The following is a 23,957-nucleotide window of genomic DNA, read 5'->3' as shown; positions in this document are numbered from 1 at the left end:
TCAGGGAAGGCCTTTCTGAAAAGATGACAGCTATGCTGATGTTGACTGACAAGGAGCCATCTTACAAAGATCAGGAGGAAGAACATTCCAGGCGAATAGAACAGCATGTGCAAAAGCTGAAAGACAGAAATAAGCTTGGCCAATATGAGAACAGAAAGAAGCATTGGTAAGTGCCTACTGTGTGCAAGACACTCTTCTAGGTAGATTCCAAAGATTCCAGAGATCCAAAGATGAATAAATGAGGACTCTGCCCACAAGGCTCCATCTCAGGGAGGAAGGACAGGCAGAGAGAGACAATTACAATGTAAAAGGAATAAGTCCTGTACTGGAGGTATGCGAGGTGCTCTGGGACACAGAGGAAGAGCGCCTCATACATTGTTAATCAAAGAAGCCTTCTGGGAGGAAATGATACCTGAGATGAATCTGACAAATGAAGCTAACCCATGAGGAGAATCTATAAAGGACATTCTAGGCAGAGGTGACAGCAAGAGATGATACTTAGAGATGTGAAGCATGATAGGCTATTTGAGCAAAAAGCAAGAGGTAGAAAGGGCATGAAATTGTACTTGAGTAGTTAGTAGTTCTTGGTTATGATGGGCCTTATAAGCCACTCTAGGGAGTATCACATTTTCCTGCAGGTGAGAGGAACCATTGAAAGGTCCCAAATAAGGGAGTGGTGTGCTCAGATTTACATTTTTGATAGATCATTCTGGCTTTAACATAGAGGATGGATTGAGGGGAAGGTCACATCATGGACAACAAATCCAGTTAAAAGGCCACTGCAGTTGTCCAAGTGAGCAATGATTAGGATAAGGTAGGAAGAGGCAGAGACCTATACGAGACATACTTAGAATAGGAAATTAATTGCACTTGATAACTGGTCAGAAGTTTAGATGCTAAGAAAAATAGAAGCATCTAGTGTGACCCCTATGTTTCCAGCCCCTGTAATTAGTGGAATGATGATACAATTATCTGAGAAAGACAACAGGAAGAGGAGTAAGTTTGGAGGGAGCACAGTGGTATAACATGAAAAGTTTCATTTCATCATTGAAGTTCAGGGCTTGTGGGGTTACAAGTACCTATGTCTATCAGGCAGAAGAATTATGGAAAGGGAAACATCTCAGGTGAGAAGAGAAGTGATCAGGGATGGATCCCCAAGGAATACCAACGTTTAAGGGAAGGGTAGAAGTAGGACCCATTGGGAAGGCCCATAAGGAAGATCTGAGTTAAAGAAGACCAAGAAAAGGTGGTATCGAAACATCTAGGGAGTGGAGAAGTTCAAGGGCTGACACTGCCAAATGTAGCAGAGAGGACTTAAAAATATGAGAACCAGAAAATACCACCATGTGAATCAATATGGTGGTCATCGGTGAACCATAGGTCAATGGAGGCTGGAGCTGGATTGCAGACATTTAAAAAGCAAAGAGAAGTGAGCAAATGGAGACACTGAATACGGACACATTTTTCGAAAAGTATGATTTAAACAAGCTAAGTCTAAAGGAAGAGAAGACCAAGGGACAGCTTTGTTCTTGTTTTTCGAATAAAAACATCTGAGGTGTGTTTGCAGGCTAAAGGGAGAAGGTCAGAAGAAATGGAAGAGATAAGGAGAGAAAAGAAGAATAGATGGTGGTTGGTCCCAATGGAGGATACAAGACCACAGGTTTGGCGTTGCCACTACTGGAGGGAATGAGGTGAGGGCGTGAGCATGGCCGCAAGAGAACAAGATTGAGATAGCTTATGCCTTGGTGGCTTCAATTGTCTTAATGAATATGCAGCTAGGAGATTTGCTGATAAAGCAATGGGTAATATTAGAAAAGAGGTCTTGAGGAGAATAATAAAAATCTGAATAGAGAACAGGAAAGGATGTTTACCAGTGACTCTGAAGACCTAGTTGAAGTCAGAGCCTTCATCGAGGTGGGTCTCTATCATGCATGATCCAAATAAGCATAAAAAGGAATTTCCTTAAGATCCTAAACACTTTTCTTCTAACTTCAAAGTTTTTAATTGTTGAACATTTTTCTCTATGATTTGCTACACATGATTTAGTGATAGTCTATCTCTCTGACAGAAAAAAGTCTGTAACTCTCTGCATTGTCATTACTTGTGTTAAAGAGACAAACCGTCAGGAGCTAAATTGACCAGAAGTCAAAAAATGGACAGGATAGTCACGGGTTTTGATTCACCGTCTCTTCTTAAACTGGACCCTCCAAAATAGCCTCCAATGTCATAATTTGCCTCTTTCTGGAGGTGATGACAGTAGTCTAATACAGACTCTGGATTTAATAGATTTGGCTCCGATGGTTTCAAAGATTTCTGTGAGTTCAAATCTCAGCACAGATACTTATTAACTATGTGGCCTTGAGCAAGTTATCTCACAACTCATGCTTCAGTTTTCTCATCTGTAAGATGGAAATATCAACAGCACCTACCTCATAGATTGCTCGGAAGATTAAGTAAATAAATACACATAAAAGCACTCAGAACAGGGTCTGGCCCAAAGTAAGTCTTCAGTAAATGTCAGCTATTTCTGGGTCCCATGTCTTTCTTATCATCTCTCTTTCTCGTTGCTGTATTTCTTTTCTACTTTTTCTCCCTAATAAATAGCAACCATAGTTTGAAGTTTTTAGCCCCCGTTTCTCATTCTTTTTATTGTTTGATCCAGTTTTTTATTTTAAAAGTTATCTGTATGGTATTTTACATATTATAAGAACAACTTATTTATATTTTTGTTTTGTTTTGTTTTATTTTTTACACCTACAGTACCTGGTCTTCCTAGGTGGTCTCCCATCCAAGTATTAACCAGGCCCAACCCTGCTTAGCTTCCAAGATCAAACGGAATCAGGCTTATTCAGGGTGGCATTAACTTATTTATATTGTAATAAAAAAATTAAATGTTAAAGCAACTTATAAAGTAGAAAATGAAAGCTTCCCTTACTCTCCTCCCCTGTCTCATTCTCCAGAAGTAAACATTAATAGTATGTAGTCTGCTATAATCTTATTAGTTTAAAAATTGTTACCTAAACATCAACAGTGTTTTTCTATGCATACATAGATGTGTGAATGCGTGTTTTTTCAAAAGTGGGACTATATGCTAAGTATACAACTTTGTGCTTTTTTTTACTAAACAACTTATCACTAACATCTTTTCAGGCCAGCACATCTTAATCTACCTTAGTATTTTTTTTTAGCCTTACCACCATAACCACTCTGTTTTTTAAATTGTGACTTTGAAGGCAGGAAAAAGAGAAGTGAAGAAAAAAACTCAGAGCAGATTTCTTGATTCAGAAATCACAAACGGGTTCTCCCTGGTCCCCTCAGAGGTTGCTACTTCCTCCCTAACTAAACGTCCTTGACTATCTGGAATAACCGTGTGGACTCATCCCATACATGGCTAAAAATTTCCTTGGATTTATTCCTGATATTTAGAACAAATGTAATGGAAAAGTGGCCGGTTTCTAAAAGGGATTTTTTGGTCAACACGACTTTTCACGAGAGAAACCTTAAAAAGTACCATATGACAAGAAGTCAAAACAATGTGAAAAGATACAGTGGGTTCCAAATTCTATAATGCTGAGGTGAGAGGAATTCCCCATGGCAAAGGCCAGAGATGTCATTGTAATTTTGATGGAACTTTCTGGAATCCTGTATCTTTCCATAGATAATAAGTTTGCACGAATGGCAATTACTAAAAATAACAGCTGGGGAAGGGGATTAAATATGCCTCTGGCATATTTAGACCAAATTGTAACTGTTGAAAGCCTGTCCTGTGTAACCTTTTCTGTTCTCCAAACAAGAAAGAACAAAGAATGAAAGTCATAAGGGTAATTTTCTATTGTAATTATCTAAAGTAGAGAGAAAATTTAGGGGAGCAAAGAGAAGAAAGTGTGATTATTTAGGACATTTCAAATCTTCTTAATATATTTAGCCCTATGTAAATTTCAAGAACAAACATATAATGACTAAATGGCCTTTTGCTTCTCTCATTTATCATTTTTCTAACCTGGCAGAAATGTAAAAAGTCAACCTATTGTTTATTTCCAACTAGAAAAACAAAAAAGCATCAATGAGGAGGAGAACCGTTCAGAAGCAGATTGTATTTCAAGTTCTTAAACATTTTTACAGGAATATTTGCTCCCGTTAAGTGTCTTAGATCCAAGTTGCATTGTCCATCTAGAGCCTGGCTCCTTGTGTTGAAGTGCCTGACTTACCGGCTGCATTGTGCTGGTGATACCAGATCAACTCAGGGATTGATTGAAAGAGGTGTCTTTCAGCCACGTACCACTGTCCTGAGTCATTCTTTTTAATCTGATAATGTTTGATGGTAGCCTCCATACTTCTACAATCAATAAAATATGGATTTAGTAAACAAGCGAAAGATCACTTTGGAACTAAGTCAATTCATTAAGCAACAGGCTTCCATCTCTAAAACTGTTATCCTAGAAGCAGTACACACTGAAGAGTGAATTAGATTAAATTAAACAGGTGCCTCACCGTCCGAGGAAAGTTCCTCAGTTGTCTTACTGGGGCTTTAGATTTAAACATAACTTCAGCCAAAGTTGTCTAGGTGGCAAGTCCAGTGTCCAAAATAGTAGAGCTCATACTGGACACATAAGAGTTTATTGACTATCAAGCATTAGTTAAGTAAATGAACAAATGTACTGTTAGGAGCGTGAGGAGATGCGAGTCAAAGAAGGGAGGAAAACCATTATAGGGTGTATTGATGAGCAGTTTTTTTATGGACAACTGGGGCTTAATCCCTCCAGGATGTGGAACACACCTCAGAACTGTCCCACTAAAGTGTGAGAAAGCTGAGGTGTTTATCCACCAACTCTTTCTCCTCATTGATGGAGGATTGCTCCTAGGATGCTAATTCTCAGGCACTTCCAGCCTAGCCATGGGGACCAGGAGTTCTCTCATCCAGAGAACATCCTCAGGCAGAAAGACACAGGAAGCTTTCTGAGTGCAGGAGAAATTTCTGCAGGCAAACCCCAGGATAGACTAAGAGATATGAGGAAAACATCGCCAACTCTGCTACAACTAATCTAACGTCCTCACTTGATGGTTGAGAAAAGGAGATGAGAGGTTAAGTAACATCCAATGCCACATTAGGGAAACAACTTGAACTGGTCAGTTGTCCTAACTTTCAGTTCAGCAATATTCTCCCTATGCTAGGCTCTCACTTACATTCTCTATGTGATGGTGTCTCCATAAAAAGGATTGTCCCAGGGATTGTTATATCTAAAGTGACCAAAATCACAATTGCTTACCTCCTATCTCTTATAAACACAGAAATAGTGTAGGATCCCAAATGTCTTGAATCTCTGACAATAAATGCACCTTCTTTCGACTGCAAAACAATTCATTCATTGTACAAATTTATTCCTTATTAGAAAGAAAGACAAATCTATATCTCAGTAATGAAACCCCAAAGGCATATCGACTTACTATAAAAGGATGAGATTGTTTCTACAAGTACAGATTTAGAAACAATACCTATAAGATAAAATATAATTAGGACAAGAATTTATAATATATGAGTATTTTAAAACTTTGTCCCCAATTTTTCTAAGAAACATTTTACATTTGACAATCTCGTATTCTACCATTTAGTTATTTTTCTTATATTGATCAAGGTAATAGATATATAGCTAATGAATAGGAAGAACTCTGAGACAGACAGGATTGTACTTTGAAAGGAAAGAAAGTGGCAGGTGTGGGGTGAGGGAGGCAGTAAAAAGTACAACTGGAATTGGGGGTGGGGAGAAACCATCATGATAAGGATGGAGAATAGATTTGGGGGAGTCTGGAAAGAAGAACAAGGAGAGCCATTTTAGTTGCTCTACGGGTTTGGGGGAGACAAAAAGAGAAATGGCAGGAGGGAAGAATATTATAATAATTTCGAGGTCAGGTTATGAATCGGTCCCCACTGACATTCTTTGAGAAATCTCAATAAAGCTCTGAATTGCTTTCAAATAATCTTAAATGTTGAACTGTTTTAGTTTTTGTTTGATATTTTAAAAATGCTTCAGCTTTACTGAGTATAGTTAAACTTGTGAAGAGAAAACTATCTCAGAATCTTGTCAAACCCATGAAAATTTACACCTATGAAGTGCTGATAAGATGCTGAGAACTGCATGGCCCAAACAGCGAGGTCTGATCCTCAAGGAGAACGAAGCATGAAGCAGTCTTATCCTTTTCTCCCAGATGCTTACCATGAGACAAGCTCATTTTCTGGACAAATTTTCTAACTAAAGAATCTCTTACAGCCATTTTAAATGACAAAAATCTAGCTTCCATTGAATTCCTACCATGGGCAAGGATTGTGTGCCATACCGTAGGGGACACGAGATGTAAAATACACAGATGTAAAAAGCAAAGGCATGGTAAGTATATGCATATGTGTATGGGTATGTATATGTATGTGTATGTGTATATGTACATGTATGCATACATATAAGTGTATATAATATGCATATAATAAAGTTGAATATGTAGTGATCTCTTTTAAAGCTTCCAAGTAGGAAGAGTGCAAACAACATTTGTAACAAAGCAATAAAGCTAAAAATTAATAACAAACTCCAAAGTAAAAAGCCTCTATCACCTATAAATTTTAAAGTTCTCTTTTGTAAAACTCAAGGAAATTTAAATAAAAATAAAAAATATCTAGAAAATAGTAAGGAAACACTATGTGTCAGAACCTCTGTTTAGAAGTAAATTCATAGTCCTTTTACTTATGTCAATAAAAGGAATGCAAATAAGTATATCCAACTCAAGAAGTTAGGATAAGAGTGATAAAACAAACTTAGGTAAAGTAGAAGAAAGAAATCAATAAAGACAAAAGCTTAAAATAGCGAATTATTTTCATAATAATTTAAATTATTTAAATAACAAAAATACAATATAATACAGCTAGTAATTAAACAAAATATAATACATCTAGTAATTAAAATTCAAAACATGGTTGCCAGGAAAAAACAATTTAACAGATAACTTGATAATTAACCTAATTAATAATAAGGAAAATCTATCCAAAAATAAGTCAGAAGGACTCAGAAAAAAAATTAAGAATTTCTTTGATGCTCTACAATAAATTAAAAAACTTCAATAAAATGGGTAATTAACTAGCAAAACATAAATGTATGAAAATTGTATGAAATTCATTGTATGTATGAAATGTATGTATGTATGAAAATTCATTCCAGAAGAGCTAAAATCTTAATGGACCTATTGAACAGAAAAAGATAGCTTGCAGAAAAGGAAATACAAATATATAAAATTTAATATATAAAAAGATGCTTAACATCCCCAGAATAAGAGAAATGAAAATGAAATCTACATTGAGATGAGCTATCAGACAGCCAAGTTTCAAAGATTTCATTAAAACACTTGCTGGAAAGGTTTTGAGGAACTAGGCACCCTCTCACATTTCTAGTAGGTATAGAAATTGCTATAGAAGACATGGTAATATCTATCAAAATTAGAAATGTACATTCACTTTGACCCAGAATTTTCACCTTTGGGAATGTATCCTACAAATACACTCACAGAAATGGGAAAAGAAAGTGTTAGGTTACCTATGACAGCACTGTTTTAATAGCAAGAGACTTTATACTACTTACATTTCCATAAAGAAGAATTGGCTAAATAAATTGTGATACATCCAAACTAAGAAATACTATGTAGGTGTAAATTGAGTAAGGACACATTTTGGGTAGTGATGTGGAAAGATTCCCAATATACATTATTAAGTGAAAAAAAGTATTGCACAGAAGAGTATTATATTATGTCATCATTTGTGTAAAAATAACAAAAAACATACTGGCCGGTGTATGTGCTAAATAAAGGTCACAAAATAAACTAATAATAGCAGTTTGTCTTGAGAAGGAGAATTGAGGGCTTGGAAACAAGGATAAAAGAAAACTTAAAAACCTTTGATTTTTGAGTCATATGAATATATTGACTATGAAAATATGAAATAAATAAAAATTATAAGATATTTCTATAAATAAGTTATGCAAGAAATTTGAAAATAAATATAAATAGGCAATTGTCTAGGTAAATATAAATTATCCAACATCACAAAAGAAAAAATTAAATCAGTAATCAAAGATCTACCTATTTGAAAAAGCGGTATGTCCAGTCTATTTTACAAGAGATATATTTAACCTTCAAGGAGCAAATAACTTCTATCTAATATCAGCTATCCCAGAGGTTGGAAAAAAAGACAAAGTCGCATTCTCCAACTTATTGTATAATGCTAATATAACCTTTATACTAAAACTACACAAAGAAAATGGAAAATTAGAAGCCAAGTTCACTCTGAACATCACAAGACAAAAGCTAAATAAAATATTAAGAAACCCGAATCAGCAATATATACTTTAAATGCCTATGACCAAGGAGAATTTGGCCCAAGCATATTTTAAAAAGTAAAAATTAGAAAATATGTAAAATGCAAAAAAATTTTAAGATATATAGAAAAAATACGTATACACACACACACTTTTGACAGATTGAAGACCTGAATGTGAAAAGTAAATCTATAAAATACTTAAAGGAAAAGATAAAATCCCTTTATTACTTCGGGAGAAAGGCAAATTTCTTATAGTAAACAAAAAATTAATTCTATATCAGAAAAGAAAACAGCATAAAGTTTTCTAAAAAGCAAGATACCAGAAGAATATAGTTTTAACACCTGACAAGACTGGTATTCAGAATATATTTTTAAAATATATGTTAATCAGTTAAAAGGCAAACATTATTAAAAAATGAGCAAAGAATATTAACAGGCATGGAACAGCAGAGAAACCCCAACTGCCCAATAGTCACATGAAAAGTTACTCAGTCAAAATGTTTATCAAAGAAATGCACATTTTAAAATATATATAAAGTTTCTCACTCAATGAATTGAAAAAATATGAAACTACCAACTGCTGGCAAGAATGTAAGAAGTCATTTTCTCATTCTCTGTAAAAGTATAAACTAGTACAAGTACTTTGAATCATGATTTGAAAATATCTAGTAATTGTAAATGTGCACATACCATCTGCCCAGACCATTACATTTCTGGGTAATACGGAAAGAAACCCTTGCCCCTGTGTAGCGAATGACATGCACAGGATGTTCTTTGCAAAACTATTTATAATAGTAAGAAATCAGAAACAATTTGAATGTTTATCAATAGTAAAATGAATATGTTTGGGCATATTCATATAATAAAACACTAGGCAGCAGTTAAAGGAATGTGTTTGAATGAAATTGAAAATATAATATTTAATTTTTAAAAACTCAACATTCTTATGATCTTTATGTCAAATATTAAAATATATACAATAACACTATAGGCTGTTTACATACATATAAATGATAAAAAAACATAAACCGGAACAAAATGGAACATGCCCTCCTATGATTGCCACTGGGGAGTAGAGAGGGATAAGAAAGATGAGAGGATGTGTGTAGCTGCCTGTAACGTATTTCATTAAGGAATGTTATGACCAAATGTCACTACATATTTGTGATATCTGGGTTATGGGTATGCAGGAGGACTGTTATATAATCCCCTGTTCCAGTCTCTGTGGCAAAGTCAGACCCTCGCCCAGTTCAGGCTTCCTCTCAGATGCAGAACCTCTCGTGCTGAAACTGCACAGCCCAGTGATTCTGGCCATGATACCTGTGACCAACTTCCTTACTGTAAAGCTGCTTCTGGACTTCCCTTCTCCAGTTCTGCCTGCCTGTCGTAACATCTGGACCTAAAGACTACTTTACAGAAGGCCGCCTGCCGTCATCATGCCAAGCAGATACCACATTTGCTGACATGCTCCCTTTCCTCCTGGCCAGTGAAGCCTGACCTCCATCTGCCACTGCCACCTGAGTCTGAGTCTGTGTCCCTCGTGCTCTGTCTATACCCAGCTTAACTGGACCTGCCCTCTGTCCTGAGCCGTTACTGGCATTGAGTTTTTAGTTACAGAACTGATTCTTTCTCACTTATGTTTCTATATTTCCTCAACATCAGACAGCAGTGATGACACACATACCTCTTACCTAGTTTCTAGTTTTGACTCTATATTTACCCACAGTTAATATTTACCGTCACTTGGAAATTTAAACTATATGCAGTTTTGTTTTGTTTTGATCTAAATGAGCAGTTCTGATCTGAGCTTGATATTTTGGCTACATTACTCTTCCCTTTGTTCCCAAAGAACAAAAAAAAGTGCAGCACCGTGTATTTTTCTATAATTTGTGTTTTTACCAAGCCTAAGCTAAACTCATGAGGATAGAGTGCGTATTTGGCACTGATGCAAAGGTATATGGGCAATTCAAATATAGCTCTACTGGCAGAATATACTTTGAAGTAAATGATGGAGTTTTCGTATGTGGGAGTTGAAATCATTTCAGGAGAAATACATTTCTGAAATTATGATGAAAATCAATGGAAAACATGATCTGATACAAAGGCATTTAGTTTACAATTTATCAGAAAATGTGTAGTTGAGATGAAAATATAATAATATTTTAGAACTAAAAATAACAGAAAATAATAAACATTTTAGTTGGATAAAGACTTTATAATGTATCTCTCTGAGAAATTTTGAAAATATTCACAGATTTATTCATGAATAAATTAAATTACCTCTTGTCTCAAAAGACGTTCTGCCTGATTTCTGGTAATGCTTCTATGGTACCACCTGTAAAAGCAATAAAAATAATTTCTAAATTTTATATTTCTTTTTTTTTTTCCCAGAAAGAAATCTGCTCTATTTTCCTTGTTTTTAAGAACTTACTTCGGAATCAATTTTAGAAAACTGAACATTTTTTAATTTGGATAAACAATAATGTGCTAAGTATCTTAATTTAGTAGTTTTATTAGTTGTAAATAAACTAGATATAGAATATCTAGTTTATTCTATCGCATCTCAATTTAGCTTTCTGACACACACTTAGTATAAAATTTGAACAACTTAAGCTCCTGAAAATTTCCATGAAAGGTGTGTGGTTAAGAAGTCTTCTTCAATAAACATACTACTAAGTTTTGGTACTTGCTTTTTTCTTTCTTTTCAGGAATTTCCTATTTGCATGGTTTTATATGTGCTATGGTCCCTTTCCAAAATTAAAACCCACTCTAACTTATACAATTCTCCTAAGTGTGTTAACCTGTAGTGAAGTTAGCAGTTTAGTAGAGTAAATGGAACAAACAATATATATATAACCCTCTCCGGCCTCATTTCTCCCCATTCTCCCCTCACTCACTAAGCGTTAGCCACTTGAGATTCTTTCCTTCCTCAAATTCACCAAGCCCTTTTCTGCCCCTGATCAGGACATTACCTCTGCATGAAACATGTCATTATAAGACTTTAGAATACCAGAAGTACATACAATCATCATAATTAAATATTATAATTTAAATATATAATTCGGTATGACAATACCTAGTCAGTAGACAAATGTTGTACAGGAAAGAGAGAGAAAATGATAGGACAAAGGAGAGAGGGGAAAAAAATGGAAAAACTTTCATTTCAAAACAATATTTTTAAAAGGAGTTAATCTAATACTACCAGAATACTATTTTTATGCACAGTGGAAGGAAGAATGCATGTATAACCACGCACCGAGTCACAGTAAGTGGGCCAGATGGTGCTCCATGAAACTCATGCCTGACTTTGAATATGGAAATCTCTATTATGTGGGCTTCTCCTAACTTACGGTAGCACAAAGCTGCCACTAAATTAGAAGAGTCAGGATTCAAATGAAGATTGAAAAAAAAAATGCCCTCAAAATGAACATGAACCTTTAAAAAGGTGAACCATAGAGAATAAGGGATGATTATAGATGATTCTAGATAAAGTAATATGACTACTTCTCGCTGGTGGGAACAAGAGTAACTGTAATGTTCAACTGTGAATATCATTCAGTACTCTTAAATGAATGTTCATATTGGGGGAGAGAATTTCAAGATGAGTCCGAGACTTGCTGAAGAAAGAAGAAATTCTTTCAAAGTAACTGAGGCAGAATTAAAGACACAGGATACCAGTTTAAAGAGGCCCCCACTAGCTAAGTTGTGAAATATGGGTACTTAAAGGAGACTAATGATTATAGCTCACTAAAATATGTTGAATCTGTGAAAATTCAAGACTGCATAATGATACTTCAAACAGGGAAAAGTTAAAATAAATTGCATTTTTTTCTAAATGTTTTCACCTGCTATCACACCAGTGCTAATTTTGTTGCTTTGTATTTATTTTAATGATAAATAATATAAGTATATTATTTTTGTTTAAATATAAATTAAAAATCTATGTGTGTATGTCATTAGAATGACTTCAAAATAGTAACTGAAGAGCCAGATAGAAGTATATGATGAATCCAGGATTCTTTAAAATAATGCAGAATTCCATCAGGCAGGAGTGAGATTGTATGAATGCAACTTAGGGAGGTTGGGGCATGGTATTTCATAAATTAAATTAGATAGTAAAAGAGTTTTGTTTTGTTTTTTTTTAATAAGTAAGGCTACAATCCTTATACCTGGACAACCCTAATTATACAACTAATACTGAAAGCTGTGGACACAGGACTAGGGTGGGACATCCATTGATGTATAAAAAAAGAATCCAACATATCCAGCTATGGTACAAACATCTCGTGTTTCTGTAAGCCTCAGGTCCCATGCCCCGGGCTTAAATTGCTGATCAATAAGCAACAGTATTGTGGTCTTGACTTTTCAATCTAGGAACCTTATTAGATCTGACAAGGTAAATCTGCTTCTCTTAGTAACTTTCTAACCTTGAAAAGATTAAGCATTTAATGTAGAGATAATGAGATAAATCAGATTCATATTTCGGTAAAGTTCAGAATAATCAATATATTTGATATTTAAAATATCTATAATTTTAATAGAATCTAGCATGTTAGGTCTTTGGCTCTAGTTTAAAATTTATAATTAATCCTAAACTTATTATTTCAAGTTTAATAAAATTTGAGTAATATTTAAAACATGCATATGGTTAAGAGAACTGGATTTACCACATAAGGTTATTAGATTTCCAGGATCATGTAAAGATTTACAAAGGGCTATTACAATTGTAAATTTGCCCTGTCAGGCACGTGAAGTACTTAAGAAGAAAATTAATTCAGTTTATTAATGAAGTTAAATGTTTCAGAAAATCTAATTAACCGAGCTTGTAAACAGGACCAATTGTTTAAGGACATTTAGTATACTGAGTTTGAATTAAAGTAATTGTTCATATTCCTTTTAGATTTATAAATAATGTCAAGATTTACAAGTTAAATAATTTTTACATTGTACTGTTGATAATTGGATATTAATTTAAAACCAAAGTACCCATGAATAGTTCTCTGTATAAACATTCCCCTGCCATGTCAGAAGTCCACACTCACATAGCATTCTTTCCCCCATCAGCAACCTGACTACCTCCTACCACCTTTAGGCCTCAAGTCACCGCCTCAGAAAGGTCTTCTCAACCTAATACCCTCGGCTAAATTATATTCCCTTCCCCATGTGTTCTCTGCGCCCCATACTGTTCCTTCAGAACACCGCAATTTAAAATTATATACTTATTTGTGAAATTGGGAGTTTAATGTTTATTTCCCCATGAAGCTGTAAGTGTCATGAAAACAGAGACTGCTTCTGTGTGCTCCATGTCCTATCTCCAGTGTCCAGAACAGCTACTCCAAGCCTAGCCTAAAAACGGGCAACAACGGGCAAAGTAATTATGAAAAGGAGGAAAGGAACATTGCTAGTTAGTGAGCGTCTACTCACTAACCACCAGATACTGGAAAATCCAAACTAAGGTTATGATAAGAGGGAAACATCTTATTTTTCTAATTTTTTTTAGTAGACTCTCAAATAAAACTTCCCTGACCTGGACTTCAAAGAGACCTGTTTGCGTTGGGCAGCTTCAACAGAGAATGGGGTTGAGCGGGCGGCCCCAGCCCACCGCCCACGCCCACCGCCCACCGCCCACGCCCACATCATGCCTGAGTAACTGTAGACAGCTTTGGGAGTGGGTTCTGAGGAAGGCAGGTTCGGCCATCTAAGGGCTTTGTTTTATTGAGCGGAGACTGGAATCTTGGAGCAGAGCTAAAGGACTCAGGTCAGGAAAGGGGATGTAAGAGGCTGAACTAAGGAGGAGAGAAGAGAGATAAGGCCCTGTAATGGAGCTGAGGAAGAGTGACTTGGGAGAGAGAACAGAAATAGCTAATAGAAAGTCAGGTAAAATTATGTAGAGATGTCTGTCCTGTGGTCATCTCCCTTCCAATGAAGTCTACATTATTCACCAATGCTTTTAGAATTGGATTTGTTTTAGGGGAGGGATATGCTGAGTCTGGCTTCCAGATGGGCTTAAATTAGTAGCAAAGCAGGCCAAGGGGCCTCTCTGATTCAATTTATATTTGCAGCCTAGTTTTCAGAGAAGCACCTCACTTAATGCCTCAACTCACTTCACCTACTGCCACCTGCTGGAAGCGTATGCTAATTTTAAAACAAGTACCTAAGTCAGGGGGAGGGGACTCAAGGGCTCAAACTATAAACCCAAGTTTATAAAAGACGGGACTACTCGCAGCTCTGCCACTCTCTACCTATAAATTAATAGCTCAACCTTAATTTACGATCTGAAGAATGAGGGGCTAAAAAGGTTATTGCTAAAAATCTCCTCTGTCTTCCAAATCTATAATTATAACGAAAATAGATTTCTAAGCAGGACTCTAGTCAACATGCCAAAAGTTCTTGCAAACTACAGCACTAGCCTAGTTCTCCTCTTCAGCTATTCCTAAAACATTTTGAAACATGAGCCAAAATACAGTAATGTGTCTATATATTAAATCTAATTTATCATTCATTGAAATTTTTATGTCATTTAAAAAATAATTTTCCATTTAGGACAGTAAAACAAGTGCAAGACAAGTGTTTGGTTTCATGTTGTCACAGTTTAAAAAAAAAACTGGCTATACAAACGAAACAAAAATAAGTGTAAGATAAAGAAGTTTCTGAATCAACCATTGAAAGACCTCTTAAACTAGAGGTGTCAAATGTGTTATTTTCTATTCCTTTTACAGACCAAAAACAGTTTCTATGCTTATAAGCTGCCAAAATGTACCTGATTTTCATAGATTAACCATAGGGCATATTTTGGAGGAGACTTACTCATATATTTCTAAATTGGTTACTTTGTTTTCAGTCACGTAGTTGCTTGGGATTAAGCCTTCATTCCTACAACAAAAGACAAAGCAAAAATCAAATCAAAATGCTTGATGTTTTTGTGGCATTATCATGGCAATGATCCTTTTAAAACATCAAGAAAGTAGAGGTAATCAAATTCATTTCACCAATTAAGCTGTTAAAAGAAGAAATAAAGTTTTTCATTTCTACATTAAACTGAAATCTGTATAATAAATACTAAGATTCTGACTTATAATGTGAGTAGTTTAAGATGTTTTATGACACCTGAATCTTCTAAGAAAAGGCCTTTATATGACCACTGGGTTGAGCGACTAGGTTGAGTACACAGCAGTTACAAAAACACTAGCTTAATTCTTTTAATTACTGCACAGTGTTTCACAGAGTAGATGTTCTAGTTTAGCCATGCCCCTATTACAGCAATACAGAAAAGAAACATTTGAACATGCCTTCTTGTGCACAAGCAGTATTTCTCTAAGACAGATACCAAGCAGGGAAATTGTTGGGTCACTGAATATGGGCATCATTTAGTAGATATAGCATATTGCCCTTCAAGGAAAATATACCAGTTTACACACCTATCGGTAAGGTAGAGGTTTCTCTTTTCCTACACCTTCGCCAACATTTGAAATTACGGAAAGATCCCCAAGACATATTATTGAGAAATAAAGGCAAGTGGCAGAACAATGCATAAAATATGGTAAGATTTAGGTAAATTAAATCTGCAAACAGTCCCATATATTTCAATGTGTGTATGAAAGGGCATTGAAAATGATCTAGAGGGGCACTCACTAAATGAATAATAGTACTTTTGAGAAAGAGATTGGGTTTAGAGGTAGTGGTAAAGCAGAATTTTGGCATTATTTATATATTTGTAGATTATAAAAACCTATATTGTCATTAACTTTAAAGTTAAAAAATAATTGTGTGTGTGGTTTTTTTAGGTCTGAGTCATGCCAATAGATCACCTGCAGGGGCGGCTAATTACAATTATACAGTCCTGAACCTACTAATACCTCTTTTCCCACTGCAAAGTCTCCATCACATGTTGAGTCTAAGAACTGGTAAGAGAGCCAAATCATCAGGAAAACATAAAGAAAGAGGTATGTAATGTAGATACTTCTAATACTTAGATATTTACAATCTCCAAATCTTGACAAAGATCAGAAATCAATGCTAGCATTCTTTCCCAGGGAGCCCAGAATCTCCTCAGAATTCTTCTCTACTCAGGACTCTAGTCAGGCCTGAATAATTTCTTGCAATTGACACAATGAAGTCTGTTTGCAACCCAGGGTCTTTTTTCCTTTCCTGTTTAAGTCGGCACCTACTTCCAGAACCAGTCATTACAGAAATATGAAAATGAGTAAGATATTGTTTCTGTTCCTAGCTTAGAGCTTAAGAGGAAAAAAAAGTCAAATTTCCAAAGAAAGTATAAATCAGAATAAGAACCTATATTTATATTTTACAAATAAGGGATTGAAAATAGAACTACCATATGATCCAGCAATTCTACTTTTGAGTATTTATCTGAAAAAAAAAAAATGAAAACACTAACTCTAAGATCTATGCACCCCATGTTCATTGCAGCATTATTTACAATAGCCAAGAGATGAAAATGACCTAAGTATCTATCAATGAGTAAATAGATAAAGAAAATAGGGTACAAACATACAATGAAATATTATTCAGCCATAAAAGAGGATTAAATCTTGCCACTTGTGACAACATGAATGGAACTTGAGGGCATTATGCTAAGTGAAATAAGTGAGACAACGGAAAACAATATTATATGAGCTCACTTAAATGTTGGATCTGAACAAAGTTAAAAAAAAAAAAAAAAGCTTGTCGATACAGAGAACAGATAGTGATTGCCAGAGATGGGGGAGAGAAGAGGGCCAGACTGGGTGAAGGGAGTTAAAAGATATAAACTTCCAATTACAAAATAAATAAGTCATGGGGATGTAATGCACAGCATGGTGACTATAGTTAATAATGTTTCAAATATTGCATTTTTGAAAGTTGCTAAGAAACTCAATCTTAAAAATTCTCATCACAAGAAAAAAGTTTGGTAACTATGTATGGTGACTTATTGTGGTAATCATTTCTCAAATATTGACTCATTATGTTGTATACCTAAAACTAATAATATAATGTTATATGTCAATTATACCTCAATTAAAAAAAAGAAAAAAATGGAAACTCTGAGAGGATAAGTAACTTACCCAAAGGACACAAAAAAATAAGTGGCAGCATGGGGATGTGAAGCCAGGTGTATCTACTTCTGAGAGTCTGTCTGAAGTCTCAGTGCTAAAATGCCCTTTCATACAGATGGGGAGACATAGGGAAGAGGTTCAATTTCACGTAGAAGGAGGAGTTATAAACCTGGAGAAATGGAGCCACTAAACAGTCTTCTTTATGCCTCAGAAGTCTTTAGATGATAAAAGGAGAGGAGGAATTTGACAAGCCACCAGTCTTACCCCAAATGGTCTCTTGCCTTCCACCAGTGAGTATTATACTTCTCCAGTATCAGGTATTCCTCTGCTCTCTTTAATGCTAAATCACAGGGCTCTCTGGGCAGAAAATCATACAGTGCCTTGACTCGGATCTTCTCTTCAGCAACCTCAGAGGATGGGAGGGGAGGCAGCGGCTTGCGTTTTGATGGTTGCACACGGCCCCTGTTGGACTGTAAAAACCAATAAGGGAATAGTTGTACTATTGCTTTAGTAACCTGTACTAGTAAAAGAGAGGCATGCAGCAGGTTTGCCTGCTGCCTCACTTCTCCCGTCCAGCTGCACCGGAGCAGAAGCCAGGGTGGGATAAACGTAGGAAACGACCAACTATAAAACAACTTTCGGATCCAACAACACACTTATCATTTTGTACATTTTTCAAGATCACAAATTCTGTTGCTTGTGTTACATTGCATTTTGTTTTTCAGGTCACAAGTCTTCAATCTTGATTTTCTTCCCTATAGTTCCACTTTGTCTCAAGGATTTTTCTCTCTTGAAAAAAGAAAAGCAGCCCTCTTTCTAACATGCTATAAGCTTGTGTTTGGGTTTGCCATACTTTCTAAGAACACTATTTCTCCCAACACTGAAATGAAAGTTAATCCTGGCTTCAAAATGGCAACAGCCAGAATACTTTTTTTCCTTTTCACTGTCCGGTTTCAAGTTCTTCCAAAATAGAGCAGAGCAGGCTATGTTAATTGGTCCTTTTCACTTTTGCTTTCTTCTAGAACATTCATTCATTAAAAGTTTATCAAGCACTTATTATGTCCCAAGCACAATGCCAGGCTCTGGGCATGGCAGCAAACAGTACCTCATGGAGTGTAGACCCTAAAAATGCAAGCTTTCTCTGCCCTCCCCGCTAAAAATGTTACTTACTTGCTTCTTACTTGGCAGTTCACTGAACCATGGCCTGCGATGCTGAGTGTATTTTTCCGAAAGTTCTTCATCTTTGCTCAGGTTTATTTGCGTTCTCACTTGTCTGATATTGAAAAATAGGCATGTTACAAATGACTATTCGTATTCAAGTTATCTAAAAATTCAGTAGATTATCATAAAACTAGTAGAAAAATCCAGGTCTCTTTCCAAAGGCTTTTTTATTTATAAAAGTAACTCCATTTCCTTTGGCAAGCTACTCTCTCAAAACCTAATTTTTCTTGGGAACTAGAGATGCTAAGAGTATATAGAGTTGTTATGAAATAAAATTAAGAAAACATACGTCACATGCCCTAACTGGTGCATATTAAGGACATAAAGTTATAATCGTGATGATGAAAAACTCTGTGTTAGGCACAGTGTGCATCACTTTGCATGCATTATCTCCTTTCATGATGTCTAGTGTGATAAGTAGACATGTTGCAGTGATGAAGAACATGAGTTTGAATCCCAACTCTGCCATTTCATAGCATGGCTTTGGGTAAGCATTGTAACCTCTCTAAGCCTCAATTTCCTCATCCATAATAGGGGGATCGTAAAAAAAAAAAAACACACACACATAGGTAGTTTTGAGAGTTACTTGAGCTAATAAACGCAAATCTCATAGCACATTCTGATATGTGGGACACTCTCATTAAATGTCAGCTGTTACTATTATCATGGCATCTTGGATTTTATTCTTATACAGTCATTTGCTGGGCACCAAAGTGTAAGACACGCTGATGGTTTTGAGGAGATAATCAAATAAATAAGACAGAAATCTTGCCCTTAAAGGGTAAAAATTACAGAGTGGAATGCAGACATATAAATAGCATACATGAAATAAATAAATAGAGAACCAAGCCACATGCTTTGGGAGCACAATCCAAGGAGCAATTAAACCCAAGAGGATCAAGGAAGGATCACAGAAAACCTAACATTCGACCTATGGTTTTAAATGAATTGGCATTCGACAGGGAGAAAATGGGAGAAGGGGTTTCTAGGCAAAGGTAACAGCAGATACAAAGAGAAACAGAGACTCAATCGACAATAAAGAAACTGAATGAATTCATTTCCAAGAAGTTGCCCTAGGAAAATAAACTTACCGCTTCTGCACGGAACAACAACAGCAGCAACAGAAAATCGACTGGATGGTATTATCTGAAAAGCAGAGCATTCTCAGCTGTTAGAAAGCCATAGGTCCATGATATTGGATAGATGAAGCTGGTGATGCTATTCCAAAAGAGGAAATCCCCAAGGGCGAAAGTAATAGGAATTATTACAAAGCATACGCAAAGTCTTGACCATGACCTCCTTCTCTAGTGGAAGATGAAAACCTGTCGTTAAAGCAAAAGTATGTCACTGGCACCCCGATCAATGTGGTTTCCCTTCTCAGGCTCTTCTCCCCAGGTCTGGTTTATGCATTTCCTCCATCTGCAAATGATAAATGACCACTGTTCTCCTAGAAAACCTGTTAGCAAGCATTTCGAATTAAGGTCATTACATTTCTCTTGAAAATACATTTTAATATACATTGTATATATTTATATAAAATAACATAAATATATTTTACCCTTAATATGATGTATTATATAATATAGTATATTTTATACAAAGTATATTAATAATTTTATACTTTATATATAAAATACATATACAGTTTTTTGGCTCTTAAGTTTTCTATGGACTAAATTCAAATATAATCTGAATATTTAAAGAACTAGCTAGCGTAGTAAATCTGGGTCATGCTTACACTTTTATTGTCAAGCTTAACCTTTATTTAAGTTTAGATCATTTGCCTTTTTTTAAAACCATAAATAAATCTTGAATTTATAAAAAGGACATTTTATGTTCATAGAATGTGCTTTTCACAGTCAGCTCTTTCTCATATTCACACCTGAAAATGAAGTATTGTGAAGGAAGCACAGTGCATTAGACATGAGCATTAGCGTTGAGGTTAGACAGATCCGGGTTTGAATCCTAGCTGTGGGGCTGACTATATCTAGAATAAGTTCCTTTACGTCTCTCTTTGTTTTCCTATGTGTAAAAACAAGATAATCACAGACTCATAGATACAGAGAACAAACTGCCAGTTGGGGACTGGGTGAAAAGGTGAAGGGATTAAGAAGTACAAACTGGTACAAATCGGCACAAATTGGTAGTTACAAAATAGTCACGGGGATGTGAAGTACAGCATAGGGAATACAGTCAATAATATTGTAATAACGGTGTATAGTGCTAGGTGGATACTAGACTAATCAAGGAGATCACTTTGTAAATTATATGTGTCTAACCACTATGCTATACGCCTGAACTAATATAAAATAATATTGAATGTCAACTCTAATTGAAAAATAAAAATAAAAAGACAACCATACCTACCCAGTTTGAGAAGCCTTATAGGGCAGAGGCTAATCTCTAACTTTGCACATTTGTGCAGGTTACTTAACTGTTCTGCACTTAAGTTTCCTTATGTGTAAAATGGGAATAATAGGATACTTAGCATGTAAGGCTACTGTGAGGATTAATTAAATTAATACATGTAAAGTATTAGAACAATATCAGGTATACAGTAAGAGGGTAATCAAGAAGACCTATTATTATTACAGCGGTGTTGAGAAGATTAAATTAGATTTCATCTCTAAAGCCCTGGAACATAGGAGTGCAAACAGAAGACACCCAGTACAGTTCACCCCTCAACATGAAAGTCCTCTTTGTCCTCACTGTGAAGAACGAAATCGATTCCTTCCCAGTAATCAGATACTCACTCTAGCTTCACTGACCCCTTCCTTCCTTCCTTCCTTCCTTCCTTCCTTCCTTCCTTCCTTCCTTCCTTCCTACCTTCCTTCCTTCCTTCCTTCCTTCCTTCCTTCCTTCCTTCCTTCCTTCCTTCCTTCTCTCTTTCCCCCTCCCTCCCTTCCTCCCTCCCTTCCTTTTTTTTCTTTCTTTCTTTCTTTCTTTCTTTCTTTCTTTCTTTCTTTCTTTCTTTCTTTCTTTCTTTCTTTCTTTCTTTCTTTCTCTCTCTCTCTCTCTGCTTTTCTTTCTTGCTTTCTTTTTATTTAAGTATAGTTGGTATACAATACTGTATTAGTTATATTAGTTTCAGGCAGACAATAGAGTGATTCGACATTTTTATACCTTATAATATGATCACCCCACTAATTCTAGTAATCATCTGTCACCATGTAAACTTATCCCAATATTATTGACTATAATAATATAGTCCTTCACCTTTTTCATCTATTCCTCCACCCTCCACCCCTCTGGCAACTATGTCTTTGATCTCTGTTTCTGAGTTTTTGTTTTGTTTTGTTTTGTTTGTTCAGTTGTTTTGCTACCCCTTTCTGTGCCTGCCAATTCAGTGACACAAGGAATCCCAAAATGAACAGAGAACAGTCTCAAACGTCAATACTCCCTAAGAAAAGGATTCTTTTCTTGGGTGCTGGAATCTCTAAACCAACCAAACCCAGGGGCGCAGGGAAGGAGAACAATATTCCAGTGTGTTATTGGATGCGGTAGTGTGAGGCGCCACTCCAACCTTTACTCTTTAGTTCCCAGACTCACACATCCCGACTACATATTTGCTGCTGGTTTAAGACATTTATTGCATCTTATTGGACACTGCTCTAACTTTGCAAGATATTGTCTCCCAGATGCCATAGTAATTGAGGCTTTCGCAGGCCATTGCTCTGTCCTATCAAGCCAGCTGCTTCTGAATATGGGACACATGGTAAGAGTACTCAGAGAACCATTGAGTAAGCACCAACGAAACTGAGAAAGTTGAAATGACTCTATAGAATAGATCATCTCGTAGACCTCTGGTTATATCTTTGCATTTTGTCCCTATCACAAGAGTTTCAACCACATTCTTCTCTCCCAGGTCTCCTTGGCACCAATCTCCTAATCTTGTTCTTTCAGTGTTTCCCAACCAGCAGGCTGACTTTTTTTGCCACCGCCCATGAGTCAGTGTAGAGTGATGCTTCAGACAATCCAGCCCTAACGAAGTGAACAAACTGACGAATTTAAAGTTCTGGGAAAATTTTATTTCAGCACTATCTTTCAAGCTACCTCTGAATGGAGTTGTAGCACAATGGCTGTTTATTTCCCATGCGCTCAGGACGCAGATCTACCTGTAAATCAGGCCTGATGGGGAACTCCCTAGAGGCCTCTGTTGTGAGTTGAAGAAGCAGAAAGAACAAGTACTATGAGAATATAAGTCACCTGCTCATGAAGCTTTCTTGAGCCTTCTGGACCTACTGAGGCCCACTTTCATATATACCAGTTCCATATTATGATTGATGACTGCTCTGTGTGCCCAGTTTTATGGTTCAGTGAATCAGATAACCACTCAGCTCATGAAAGGCAATTTGAATCACATAAATATTTTGTGATTCATGATCAGCATTCAGTCTTCACCAGTAGCAAGCCAGGAGCTACTTTTCAAATGGGAAGTAGGCAGGGTCAAGACATTACTCCGAACTCCCAGGGGTTTGTGCTGTGATTCTCATACTGAGACTTTTGAGATGCTCCATACAATCAACATTGTATCTTTCATCCCACTGATAATTCAAACAATTGATAATTGAGTTATTTCTCCCAGCAATAAGGTTATCCCTGGATCTCTAACTATATGACCAGATGAATCCCAGATTCAATTTTGACTCTATTTCCTAGAACTACTTGTGATACTAATGACTGTATCAGTCAGGGTTGCAATATTAAACACGACGTACTTAAATTAGAATAATTGTTTAAAATTTTATTTACAAAGGGACTAATTACAAAAGCGTGGATGCGGTAAGGAAACTGTAAGGGCTGTACAGGAACCTGGGTTCAGCAGTAGTGGAACTGTCATCACCCCTAAGTACACAAGGACCAGGAAAGGGAGAGCTGAGTGGGGCAGAAACTACTCTGATAGGAGCAATGACCTGCTGTTGAGGGACAGGGCCAGCTTGAGGCAACCTCACCACAGCTTCCTCCCAGGGCTCCCCTGGGTGTAATCCAACCAGAAGCCCGAAGCTTGGAAGCATGTTGAACCAACCCCTGCAGATTACTTTTCCAGGATAGAGTGCAGCGTTGGAGTCAGTGAGCCATCATGGAGGCTGGCTACCGCATTTCATCCCTATAGCTCACCCCTCCAGAGTAGAAAAGGGTGAATAAGAATAAAGATAGCCAGCATGGTAATTAATATATATTAGTTCCCTTTCCTTTCACAAAGTTGACCTTCTGAACCTAGATTCATGTATCGGTTACTAGCTTTCTTCTGATTTGGGCATTAACATTACTCAGTCTTTGGGCGACATACTGGTGGTCCAGTGTAAATGTCTCATTTTCACCCTAAAGAT

The 23,957-nt window shown here is 36.2% G+C and overlaps 1 protein-coding gene and 1 pseudogene across 1 annotated transcript in view; both read right to left on the bottom strand.

Moving 5' to 3' along the window:
* Positions 1 to 19,789, bottom strand: part of TXK (TXK tyrosine kinase) — a 35,705-nt gene extending 15,916 nt beyond the window's left edge. The window contains exons 1-7 of the mRNA XM_011362683.2: positions 19,719 to 19,789; positions 18,577 to 18,679; positions 17,671 to 17,876; positions 15,161 to 15,226; positions 10,634 to 10,688; positions 5,268 to 5,347; positions 4,209 to 4,336 (exon numbers count right to left, since the gene is read on the bottom strand). Coding sequence (XP_011360985.1) covers positions 4,209 to 4,336; positions 5,268 to 5,347; positions 10,634 to 10,688; positions 15,161 to 15,226; positions 17,671 to 17,876; positions 18,577 to 18,679; positions 19,719 to 19,789 — 709 coding nt within the window. The remainder of the gene's footprint in view (positions 1 to 4,208; positions 4,337 to 5,267; positions 5,348 to 10,633; positions 10,689 to 15,160; positions 15,227 to 17,670; positions 17,877 to 18,576; positions 18,680 to 19,718) is intronic.
* Positions 2,752 to 2,870, bottom strand: LOC111741417 (annotated as a pseudogene).
* Positions 19,790 to 23,957: the final 4,168 nt, after the last annotated feature.

This window comes from Pteropus vampyrus, unplaced genomic scaffold (genome assembly GCF_000151845.1).
Source record: "Pteropus vampyrus isolate Shadow unplaced genomic scaffold, Pvam_2.0 Scaffold77, whole genome shotgun sequence".
NCBI classification, from domain to species: domain Eukaryota; kingdom Metazoa; phylum Chordata; class Mammalia; order Chiroptera; family Pteropodidae; genus Pteropus; species Pteropus vampyrus.
This window is presented reverse-complemented; position numbering and strand designations above follow the sequence as displayed.